The sequence below is a fragment of the Anthonomus grandis genome, chromosome 4 (assembly GCF_022605725.1).
Source record: "Anthonomus grandis grandis chromosome 4, icAntGran1.3, whole genome shotgun sequence".
NCBI classification, from domain to species: Eukaryota; Metazoa; Arthropoda; class Insecta; order Coleoptera; family Curculionidae; genus Anthonomus; species Anthonomus grandis.
In genome coordinates, this window is record NC_065549.1 from 29,331,733 (window position 1) to 29,345,611 (window position 13,879).

The window sequence follows — 13,879 nt, forward strand, 5'->3', positions numbered from 1 at the left end:
AAATAAAGTTCCTCTGTCAAATTTTGGTCAAAAAATATAGGCCCAACAATGTGATTCGCTAATATGCCAGCCTACACATTTGCTTTTCCTTGGTATTTTGTTTGTGTTTCACGAAATATGTGGGGATTTACGTCGCACCAATAACAGACATTTTGTCTATGAACATTACCATTAAAAAAAAGTACATTCATAACTGAAACAAATGTTTTTCACAAAAGCAGGCTGGCGTCCTATTCACTCGGTCATAACTTCGCAGAATTTCATACGTCAATCAGGATTATCTTCTGTCAGTTGATGAACCATTTGAATTTTATCGGATGAAATTTATGTTTTTTCAGTACCCTTTTCACAGTAGCAGGAGATACATCACACGTCTCATTTACATTACGACTTCCACCGTAAATAAAAATAATTTTAATTTTTTCAGCAAGGGGACGTGGATCAGGTATTATCGATAATATTACAAATAAATTGCACTGAACGAAATAGCAAAAAAGTCTCTCCTTTCGGTATTATTCGCTTTTAAAGGTATTGGTAAACCAAATAAGTTTTTGTGTGGACCAGTAACTTTTATGATAATAATGTGACATTGACAAAAAATACAAACTCTACAAACAACACACCTACAAACAAATTAGACCTGAATAGGTGTAGTCAAATTTCAAATTTTTATATAAACGCATTCAAAAGATAAGAGGGGGGATAATTAAGAGCCGCGCTGTATGTGTTATATGCTAAGATTAATAAAATGATTTGCTTTTTCTTTGAACTTGCAACAACTACTCAGTATTAAAATTTTATTGTATAAAGTTCTTGGCGTAGTCAAGACTAATTAATAATAAAGAGAAATTGTAAAAAAGTATTCAAAATCTATATTTTTCTGTTTTAATAATTAAATTAACTCCTAATAAATAACATCTTTTTACATTAAAAAAAATATATAATTATTAAAACTCACTATAAGTTAACCTAATGAAACATTTTTTCTACAAATCTTAAATAAAAATATTCAATATAAACAGCCTCAAAAATCATCCATAAAAATTCCAAAGCTGTTCGTCAAACATTTAAGAAATACGATTTTTTTGTATAGATATACAAAAGTTATTTGGCGTGAATGATTCACTGACCCTGACTGAAAATTTTAAGACCCATATTTTAAATTTTTAATAATCATAATATTTTAGTGTTGCAAGGACTACTACGAAAAGGCTAACTTCAATTGATTTTTACAGAAGCTCCTTTTATGCTTAAAACTTTATTTGCGTAACATAAATTTTGAGAAACTATACTGAGAAAAAAGTGATGGCAAAATCAAGAATGCAGTGCGCTTTACATACTCATAATAATATAATGCAAAGGTTTACTTCCACTCTGTATAAATATGAAAGAAGTTCATTAACTATTTTTACCATGATTTCAACAACTCACCTTTAATTTTGTATAATTCCATTCTAGTGGCTCATTTCCCTGACATGTAATGGCAAAATTATCACCGGCATTGACCAAAAGATATTCGGTCCCAGGCAAGTCCCGTATTATCTTTGGAGGTGCACCTGAGAATAAAAAAACTTTACATTTTTATTCAGATAAGCACAATACTTAAACAAAGTCAAATCAAAGTCAAAGTCAATACAAAAAGTTTTAATATATATCTATATATAATAAACGAAAAATATGTTTTAATAGGCCTCATATTTCATTTTATTAATTAAATTCATTTCTTTGAAATAATAATATTTTATTTTATTGCCCATCTAGTTTGTAGCAACATGAATATTTACGCTATAAGATAAAGTATGTATGATTTCTATCGTTGATTGAAAAGGGAATCGCCTCTTCAATCAACGATTTCTATAGTATGCATAATATATGCTGCAAATATGGTGGTTTTTCCATCCATGAATCTTACCACAGATTTATTTTAAAATAATTGATTCTTAAAACCTTGATTTATGTAAATAAGAAATTAGAGGAATATTGACTGTGTTAATATTATAAACATACAGTACAAAAACATACATTTTTTTCAAATAGTATTAAAAACCGCAATATAATAATCTATGACTCAACTAAGAAAAAAGAAAAAAACTGAGCTTGTTTTATGCAGCGTTCCTATTTAGAATAAAATTGTTATTTATATAAGAAGTGTGTAAAATATCCTTTTTTATGAATGGGAAATTTAGGAGAAAAGAAAATATATATGTATTTATCAGTACATATGGTAATATATTAGGTGCACAATAAATATAAAAAACTGTGCATTCACCTATCCATTAACATTTTTAAAGGACTCCTATAAGTTCTGTGAGAGGCAGGGGTAAATTGAGGTTCACACCTTAAATAAAAGTCACTACTTTTCAATAATCCAATTTACTAGGTCGATAACTACAGATGATGTAATGCGACCTTAACGCGACCAGACTATATCTCATACTCTAGAATAAATACAGTCGCAGTTGCCCCTTTTGTCCCGCATTTGCGGGGTGTTTTTAAATATCTGCTTACATATATAAAAAATACTAATTAGTATTTTTTTAGTGGTTGATAGTTATTACGTTATCTTTATATTATAATATTTATTCTAATTATATTAGTTATTCAATACATCCTTTTTAAATTCTAACAACCAGGTATTAACATATCTTTTAATTCTTGGGAAACTTGCATTGATTACTTTTTTAAAAACCCTATGTTTATTGTCTGATTAGCTATGCTTTCTGTAATTTTATTCTGTATGATGTTCCGTTTTTATAATATTTAGTGCTTAAATATCTGGAAGCAGATTTACATTTGGATAACATTTATTTTGAAATACAATGACCTAATAAATAAGTCAATGACTTAAAAATACCCATGGTACACTTCTGTGACAAAGTCTGAACAAAGCTTAAACAGAATACTTAACGAATTTTATTACAAACATAATCTATAGGACTGACAAAAAACATGTAGGGTGATTGTCCAAGAATACTTCAAGATACTTGATCTTGTTTACTGCACTAATTTTTGCACTACAATTCCAATTTAAATTATTTAAATAGATTTTTTATGGATTTCAATTATTTTAAAATTAAGTAATCCAGCCTTAGTCATACCATAAATGATAAAATATGACTTATCTATCTAGCCACTTTTTAATCAATAATCAATTACTCTTGCAGCCCTATGAAAACTTCATTCAAGCAGTTTTTTTTAATAGTTATGGCTGAATCGTCAGCATAGTAAATCATACTGGAGAAAAATTGAAATGATGCTGAAAAATCCATATAATGTAAAAAGTATAGATCCTAAGACAGTACCCTGCGTAAATGCATAAACATCCTCCAATTCTCACCTAATGTATCCGATTGCTCAAGTAGGATTTAAAACGATTTCTGAGCAGTTCTCTAATACCTGTTTCAAGTCTATATAGCAAAATGTAGTACGAATAACAGCTTGCTATACATCACCAAGTTCAAATGTAAATGTTTTTTTAGAGGAGGTTCAGAATTTCTTTGATGATTTGGTTTGGCAGAAAACGGAGATTTTTGTGGGGGATTTAAATATAACTTTAAAAGATGATAGGGATTTTAATGTTAATACTTAGTTAAATATTTTAGCTGAAAAGGGATTTTTTCATGGATTAATAAACCTACGAGAGAAAGTGAAACCTCCACCACTATAATAGATCATTTATTTTTCAAAACGGTAAATATTCAAAATCAAATAAGTTTTATAAAGTCTTTTATCATACAAGCAGCAATAACTGATTACTACTCTATTGGTTTAAGTATTAAAAAAACAAAAAAACACCATGAACATAATGCTCAAACAAAAAAAGAAATTAACCATGAAAAATTAACTACTTTGTTAAAGACATAATTTTGGCAAGAGATATATGAATCGGGTGACTGTGTTCAAACAATATATCAAGTATTTTTTTAAAAAAGTTTTTGTCCATAATGGATCATAATTACAAAGCATTACAATAGTAAAACTCGAAAAAGAAAGCCGTGAGTTTCGCTCACTAACTCTATCTAAAACTCGATAAACCATAAAGATTATCTTAAGAAGCAGCTTCTTAAAAACTACTCTCCAGAGTTAGCAAACAAATATAAAAAATTTAGAAATTTTTTAAATAAATTAATTAACTCAACAAAAAAATACATTTTATAAAAACAAAATTAATGAATGCAAAAAAGATTATAAAAAACTTTGGAAAACCATAAATGAGGTAACTGAATCGGACAACAAAAACCAATCTTCTAAACGCTTTTGTATTTTTCATGAAGATAGTTACATGGAAAACGAGAAAGATATAGCTAATGTTTTTAATAATTTCTTTATAAATACAGGTAAAACCATACAAAACAAAATTGATAAAAATTTGAAATTGCCAAATTGTGAAAATAAATAGGGTAATACGCAAAATAATTCGATATTTTTAAACCCTATTACTGAGAACAAACTGTACTTACATATTAAATCCCTAAAAGCTACCTCTTCCCCTGAAGAAAATGGTATAACGGTTACATTAATTCAAAATAATCACAGATTTCTCGTGAAACCTTTGTTAGTAGTTACCCCTGTGTAGTTACCCCAATCTTTAGGGCAGGGGATAAAAGTCAACCCACCAACTACAGACCAATTTCAGTGATAAATAATTTCTCTAAATTGTTTGAAAAGTGCCTTAAATAACGATTTGTCGAATTTTTTGAAAAAAAAAATTATATAATAACCAATTTGGATTTCGAAAGAATATATCTACCAAAGACGCTATGTTTACACTAATTAAAAATGTTTTTTCCCACAATGCTAATAATAAAAAGACTCTAGCAATTTTCTTAGATTTATCAAAGGCGTTTGATACGGTAGCGCACAATATTCTTTTTGAGAGGTTAGAAAAAGTTAGTATAAGGAGGAGGGCACTGCTTCTAATAAAAAGTTATTTAACTGGTAGAAAATAGAAAGTGAAAATTAACAATGTTTATAGCGAATATGCGACCATTACTACGGGGGTGCCCCAGGGCACGGTATTAGGCCCTATACTTTTTCTAGCTTATATAAATGAAATTGGTAACATTAAAAAATTGCAATGTGGTATCATATATTTTCAGCGAACAATTGGAATGACGTATATAACCGGGCAGAGTTGGGGTTGGACAGAATTTACCGTTGGCTAGGTTTAAGTAAACTCAGTTTAAATTTTGAAAAAAACTAATTTTATTGCTTTTTCCCCCACAAATGCAGATCAACCGAAAAATGAACATTTAATACTTCATGCGTCAACTTGTAGTAAAACCAAAAACTGTAACTGTGTCAAAATTAATAAAGTCAATAAAATAAAATATTTGGGTATAATTATAGATAAAAATTTAAAATGGAATGAACATGCTACCTTTTTGACCTTTAAAATTAAAAAATTATTTTACAAATTTATTCAGCTTAGAGACATATTTAACAGAAAATGTATGCTTCTATTGTACAACTCACTAATTGAATCAAGATTAAAATACGGGATTGTTCTTTGGGGAGTCTTATATGATGCAAGTCTGAAAGTTCTATCAACTTGTCAAAATAGTATTTTAAAAAATTTATCGAAGAAACCTCCTAGATACTCTACATTGTTATTGTATGAAGAGTTAAATGTTCCTAACATTAGAAATTTGTATATATTATCTTGTTGTGTTTTCCTAAAATAAATAGCAGTTTTTCCCTCGTGTCACATAGTTACTCCACAAGAGTGAATTTAAAAGAAAATTTTTGCACACTCAAATTTAGTAATTCATTTTGCTGCAGATTTATTACATGGTTTCTGCCTAAAGTATATAATATGCTGCCATTTTCTATTAAAAAGCTGGTTATGAAAAGTGATTCCAAGACTAGAACATAATAAAACTATTCATTCTGAAAAACAAAACAAAATTTGTATTTTTTTTTTGTATTTGAATCTCACATGTTTTGTATTTTTGTTCTTTTTAATATTACATTGTTTAATGTCTACTTTTTCGTTTCACTGTTGGCACCTCTGTCGTCTGGCCAACTTTGTTAATTTTGCCATGCGCGTCATTTCGTAAACAGAGAGTGAATCGGTGCACACAAATTGATTACCTATCAAATTAGGCTCGATCACTCTCCTCAATACAAAAAATAAGTAGGTATATAGGTATTTATTTAGATTCATTTACCATTAATTATTGGGCAAAATATTGTTTATTATTATACTGATTAGTTATAGTTAGAATTATAAAGTTTTGAGGTATTATTGTATTGTAATTTATAACTTATATGTAATATATTTTGATTTTGATTTGATTTGACACAGTATTAAAGCCTTGTAAAAATTTAAAAGTCATGACAGCTAACTACTCACATATAAGCGCATCTTTAGTTCCATAATTTTTAATAAATCTATATTGACTAAAATCTAATAATTAATTTTAATCCATATATTTAGGGCGATCGGCCTATAGTTTCTTTCTCTTGAACCAGCTTTATGTAATTGAATTACAACTGTGTTCTCATATATATCAGGGAAAATGCCTGCGAAAAACACAAATTCACCAAACGTAAAAGTGAAACAAATAAAAAATTTCTTTAAAACTAATAAATTCTATATAATATTAGCTGAAACTTCATCTTCAATAATTCTCACTATTAAAGTCACTATTCTTAAGAGATTGCATAATAATACGCAGTTTATCTTTTAATAAGGGCCTTATAGAGTAAACACAAAGCATTTTATGGCTTTTTAATATTTGCTGCTAGTTTTTTCCCAATTGTACTCTGAAGTAATAGTAAAATTCTTCAGCGATTTTAGCCCCACCCAATACAAAAGTTCACCAACACATTAGATATTTTGATGTCTTCGTTTTATCGTATTCCAAGTTTCACTTAAGATTCCTATTAAATAGATTTTCAAAATATATTGATTTAGCCCTAAAAAATAACTTGCCATGTAACTTATTTTAATATATTTTCTTTAATTATCTTCTCTCTCTTAAATACCCATTGATAATGGGTATTCCCAAACACGGGAAAGTATTAACAGCATCTTTTTGTGTCCACATTTAATGCCACTTTTTGCTAAGTTTAAATTATCCAATAAAATCTATTTTTGTTATAGTATATATGAGTGATGTTAGCAACCTATTAGTTCATCAGGACACCTTGTAGAACCTTTAATTATTGAATAAACAGTGATTTACTTTCAACAATAGCCTCTATTGTATACACAACAATAGATAAAAAGTAACAATACATTGGAATTTGTGGCTCGGACCTCGGCGATCAGACGCAAAATCAGGAGGCAGCAGACTATAGTCCAGTCAAATTGGAAGTAATATCGAATTTCCAGCTGCTGGGATAGGAACTTAGAGATGCCGGGAAATAAAAAGTGTGGAGCCTGCTCTTTGGCTTTGGGTGATGATGAAAAACTATTTATTGCATGCGACAGCTGGTACGAGCCGTAAATTTGCTCAGATGGAAGAAGAAATAAACTCTCTTAAAAATAAGATTGTTACTTTGGAGAATAGTAAATCCCAGGACATTCCCAATTCAGTTTGTTATGAGGTCCAACAGCGTTTGGAAAGAGCAAATAATCTTATGATTTACAATGTTCCAGAATCTACATCGACTAATTTGAACGATCGTATATTACACGACAAAAATCTGGTTCAAGAGGTATTCCAGAAGCTAGGTCTGCAGCAAGAAGTTGCAACCATAAGTCGTGTACTTAGGGTAGGTAAAGTTTCTAATCGCACTAGACCGGTTAAACTGATATGCACTGCTACTACTGTTAAGACGGCCCTTAAATGTAAGGGTAAGCTTCGTGGGATGCCATACAAATTGTCTAATGACCAGACTAAGATGGAACAGGATGCATATAAGGAATCTAAGAAGTCTTTATTAGATAGAAAATCTGCTGTTGAGGAAAACCTGATTACTCAGTATCGTAGAGGTGTTCCAGTGGTTGTAGAGTCCAAACAAAAAAACTTGCTTCAATCCCATTAACTGTGTTTTACCAAAATGTTGGAGGTCTTCGTACGAAGATTCAACCTTTACTCAGTAGTATTATGTCCTGCTCTTATGATATAATTATATTGGTGGAGAGCAATTTAAATGACAGTATTGTAGATAGAACTGACGTGCAAGGGTTTCAGGGTCTTCAGATGTGACAGAAGCTATCGAACTAGCAGTAAGTTGAGTGGAGGTGGTATTCTGATATTTGTCAGAAATAGTATACAATCACAGTGCATTTCTATTCAAGAGGACCGTATTGAGCAAATTCTGATTCTATGCCAGTGTAATGGGACTAAGTTCATTATTGGTGGTGTTTATATACCTCCACAATCACCTCGGGGTACTTATATCTGGCATTGTCAAACCATGGAGTGTGTTACTACTCAATATGCCAACCTAAATATCTGTTTGGAGATTACAACCTACCAAGGGCTGCATGGGGCAATGACGAGCATGGTCTCCTGGTTCAATGCCCAAGAGGTGACCCAGCTTTAGATGTTGAACAAAGATTTGGTTATTTAAAGTTTTATCAGTGTAACTTGATTCCTAATGATAGAAATGTATTTCTAGATCTGTTTTTTTCTAATGTTAAGGATTTAAATGTTCTTAAAGCTTCTGACCCTCTCTTTGAAGCTAATTTTTATCATATTGGATATGAGTGTCATTTGGATATTTCAACAGCAAATAACTCAATTTTTTCAAATCTAGCTTATGAAGAATTTTTTTATGATTTCCGAAACGGTAACTACAATGAGCTTAATATCTTTCTATCCTCAATTAATTAGAACGAGTGTTTATCTCATAGTGATCTTAACTTATCAATCAGCGTTTTTTATGAATATCTCTCTATGGGGATTGCATATTTTATTCCTTTAAAGAAATATAGAACTTCCTCATTTCCTAAGTGGTTCTCCCCTGAACTTAGAAAGTTAACTAGGAACAAAAGGAGTGCTCATTCATTATATATGAGAGATAATACAGACGAAAACTATATAAAATTTTCTCGTCTTAGGTCTGAATGCAAACGTATGTCTGATTTGTGCTTTCGACAATATATTGAAAATAGATTCCGGCTTACAGAATGAACCTAAATCATTTTGGAAATATATCAATGATTGTTGATTTTTGATTATCAATTGTTGTTTGTTGATTGTTTATTAACAATGATTGAATGATTGTTGACAAGGTCCAATTATACCCTTCCCAATACCCTCTTTTATGGTGACAAGCAAGCGTCCAGTGGTTTGGATATTGCAAACATGTTTAGAGAATTTTTCCAAACTGTTTATTCTCCTGGTATTGATAATAATCAGCTGCAAAATGGTCCCGCTAATGTTTTAAATTTAAACATTACTAAGATCTTAACATATGATATATTTAAAGGTATTAGCTCACTCCCTAACAAGATTAATGCAGGCCCAGATGGGATTCCGAATTTTCTCTTGAGGAAATGTGTATGTACTCTTGCCATTCCTTTATCTTTGTTATTTAATGCTTCCTTACAAACATCCACATTTCCAATTGTGTGGAGGGAAAGTTTTATTGTGCCATTGTTTAAAGCTGGCCGTCGGGATGTCATAGATAATTATAGAAGTATTTGCATTCAATCTTCAATACCTAAACTTTTTGATAGCCTTATAGCTAATCAACTTTCTTGGTTATGCAAAGGCTTAATATCAGATTCACAGCATGGGTTTTACAAGAATAAGTCTACTGCCACTAACTTGATCTGTTACCAATCTGATCTTATGAGTAAATTAGAGGATCATAAACAAATTGATTCTATATACACCGATTTAGTAAGGCGTTTGATCGTATTGATCATCAAATTCTTCTGTCAAAACTGATCTCCGTAGGGTTTCATGTTGATTTTGTGAGTTGGATTAAAAATTCTTTAACTGGCCGTATTCAAAGGGTCAGGGTAGGTGGACATCTTTCTGATCCTATCAGCGTAACATCAGGTCTCCCTCAGGGAGGGCATACATCACCCTTATTATTTGATTTATTTATTAATGATATAGTTAACTGTTTCCTGTATAGTCAGTGTTTGATGTTTGCAGACGACTTAAAATTTTGGAGGGTGGTTGGTAGTATTGTGGATCAAGAATTACTACAAGCAGATATGGATCGCTTAAATAATTGGTGTGAACAAAACAATCTTCATTTAAATGTTAAGAAATGTTGTGTTATTAGTTTCCCATAATGTAACCTTTAACATTCCATTCCACAGAACATCCTATGGAATTAATAATCCTATGGATAGGTATATGAATTTGTTAAACAATTCGAATGTTGATGTGTTTAACATAAGTTCCTTAATGCATCTAAAGAGGTCACTTACTTCATAGTTGTGCATAAAATTTTGTATTTACATTCTTGCATATGAATTATTAAGGTTGTTTCTAGTATATGTAGTATAGGTGTTTTTTACTTTAGTGTTAATTTTTTGAGTAGGTTTAGATTATGACAGTTGTTTATGTAAATATTATTGCTTTGTAAAATTTACAGTTAATGGGGTTTTCCCATATTATAAATAAATAAATAAATAAATAGATTACCAGGGTTATTACATACTTATTTACGTGTTAACAATAAATTCATTACATCTTTATTTACAATAATGTAGTTTTAACTTTAGCAAGTATATTATATTTATAATACTAAACAGAAGTGATAGTTATTAAAAATGTCACCATATCAAGACGTATTCAATAAGCAAGAAGTCGAAATCTGATGCTTTAAATTAAATTTTCTATCAATTTTATTAAATAAAGAACGTATGGAAAGGTACATTATCTTACTTTTATTAGGATCTCGAAAGTTGACAGTCACTGTGTTCTGCCCCTTGGCATGTAATAAACAGGTTGGAGAATTGAAGATTACGCATTATCGAAAATAATAGCAACACTATTCCTTTCATCAATAAGCGGCCGCCTCAGATCGTCTAATAGATATTTTCTGTTTTTATTTTTTACAGATTAACAATAATATTATCGGCATGCCTTATTTTGCTATGTTTGCATGCTGCAATGTTGAATTTTAAAGCGCTTATATTTTTTTCAACTTATGAGCTCAAATTAATAAGTTGTTTTATCGAAGCAGTTCGGCAGGAATGGAATTTTGTAAAACCATGATGGAAAAAGCAAATAAAAATGAACATCTTATATGAAATATTATATTTTCAGATGAATCCTTTTTTTCATAACATGGGAAATAAAATTCGTAATAATAATAATATAATAATCTGCTTTATTATAAAAAAAAATACAAATTTTGTAGAGAAAGCAAATCAAAAAAATATATAATAAAACATACAAAAAACAAAAGATCACAATACATAAAAGAAAATATAAATACTCATAAATACATAGTAAACTATAAATCTTTGTATCATAAAATAAAAATTGTACGTGGTTACACAGTCTAATTACAAAAAATTTAAACAAAAAAAACATAAAAAGTGAGAAAAGTAAAAAGTTAAAATAAATAAATTTTTATAACTTTTTGATATTATTCAATAAAAAAAGTGCTTTATTGCATATAATGCTCTCTCCAGCAAGTGTGATTTTAAAGCCTTGCAAAATGTGGAAAAAGATTATATAGATTTTTTAGATTTTCAAGTGGAAGATGATTGTGCTTTTTTTTGCATTATATAGGATAGAGCTTTTAACTGAATTTGTCCGTGGGGTTGGAAGATAAAGATCATGCTCCCCATTTCTATGGCTATCTCACAATTACCCACTAAGATAGCGTTTCGGGAACTGTTGATACATGCTTGCGAATTAAACAAATGGATGTAAATATGTTAAGTTAATATTTTCTAAATAGAGTTCTACTACTTAGTCTCGGTGAATAACGAACAGATCTCTTTTGTAGTTTAAAAATGCCCTCAAATCGAATCGCACAACACGTACCCCAGGATGTAAGAGCCTATCGGAGATACGACTCTAAAAGGGGCTTAGACGTTGCCAAATACAATTCCCTGGAAACCGATCTAAGTGCAAAACATGCAGAGCTTAATTTTTTGGATAAGGCATCGATGTGCAAGTCGTATTTTAAGGATTTATCTACAATAAGTCCCAAAAATTTCACAGAATCAACGACGTCTAAACTGGTGTTATAAAGTACAAAAGGTTCCAACGTATTTTTGTGAGACAAGGCTTTCGTTTTAGAAACGTTAAGGCACAGAACAAGCGCATCACGATTTAGTGGTGACTAGGTCATTTAATACGGTTCTATGTAGTGTCTTAATATCCTGGTTTCTCCAAGTAAAACTTGAATCATCCGCAAATAGATAGTAGAAACAAAATGAGGCCCAAGACTGATCCTTGAAGCACTCCACATTCTATCGGCTTGCAAGAAGACCTAATTTTAACTCTTACAATCAATCACTTATTAAGATAAGTCTTAAACCATTCGAGAGGCATTGCTCTAAATTCGTAGTGCTTCAATTTATTACTTAAGATATTATGATTTACACAGTCGAAAGATTTAGATATAAAGCATAAGTAAGCTTTTATTAAGAATTTGCTAAGCTTTATTTAGATATAAAGTATAAGTAAGTAAGCTTTAGATAGCTCGATATTGGTCTGAAGAAACTGATCACAGACCTTTTAAATCTCATACTCGGTACCCTCAAAAATTATATGTTAGGGCTGATGGTGTCTTGGACGACCATCCATCATTTTTTAATTGATGGTACTTTAAACGCATATCAGTCTATATCAGTCTTTTATTTTTGGGGTTATCATAAGAAGACAATTTACAAACACGAATTTAGTAGACCAACAAATTTAGTGGAGATGTAAGAGAAATTATTGAATGTGCTAATTTTAGTTTACCAGAAATTCTTATTGTTTAGCCAAAGAAGGAGGTCTATTTGAGCCTTTTATTAAAAAAAAATAATTGTTAAGTTTATTTGCAAGAGTTTTAATTTAACTTTTGTATTTTGTTTATATTTTTCTACTTTTATTAGAGTTTATATTTTATTCTTATTAGAATAACGCTTTAATTGTCGTTATGAATACCCTAATAGACTACCCGCCGACATTAAAAACTTATATTTTTATTAAAACTTTTTTAGTTATTTTATTTACAAATTTTTATTGTTTGAAAGTTATAATATAGGTTAGTTTTATATTTAAGTTTATTTTATATACACATTTGTATTTTATTTTTATTTTAATGTGTCGTTACTGTTTGTGATATATAAATTTTGTTTGCCTTATACAATTTATGACTTACACGTTAAATACTTTTCTTCTTTCTCTTATTGTATTAAGTGAATTAATAAAGATTATTAATATTATTATGCAAAACACAACATAATAAATATTTTAGAAATGGCTAAATTTTTGAGTAATATTTGGCGAAATTGTATTGCAAGTAATGCATTTACCCCCATAAAAATCAACGTCGTACTGAAAAACGAGGTAGAAGGCGAGTAGCAGAGCGTACAAAATGCATGCGTGTTTGTTGCCATATTTCGCCTTTAAGAGGGCGGTCTGGTCTACCTGCGTAAAACGGGGTTAGGTCCTGTACCAAGACAAAAAAAGTTAGAAAGCTCAAATTTTGTGTAGGGATTGTTTATTGGATTATCTAGACGGGATGCTATTTAAAATTTTGAAAATCAAAAAAAACAATGTTGAAAATTTTTATTTTTTATTAAAACAATGTAAAATTGACCATCCCCTGTTCCTTAAATCTAATAAAATATAACACACGAAATATATATGTTGTAAACATTTTTGGTTTCTTTTAAAACCTAACCCAAAAAATAATAATAATTTTGGCTAAAAATTGGGTCTCCATAGGATATTTAGGCAGATCTGGCAACACCGTTCTTGTTTCTTAGGACGCGCAATATTTGCCGGAG

The 13,879-nt window shown here is 30.0% G+C and overlaps 1 protein-coding gene across 1 annotated transcript in view; it reads right to left on the minus strand.

Annotated features, from left to right (window-relative positions):
- The window catches only part of LOC126735786 (vascular endothelial growth factor receptor 1-like), a 96,307-nt gene that overhangs the window by 69,579 nt on the left and 12,849 nt on the right, over positions 1 to 13,879 (minus strand). Inside the window, exon 2 of the mRNA XM_050439893.1 lies at positions 1,432 to 1,556. Within this exon, the coding sequence (XP_050295850.1) occupies positions 1,432 to 1,556 (125 nt within the window). The remainder of the gene's footprint in view (positions 1 to 1,431; positions 1,557 to 13,879) is intronic.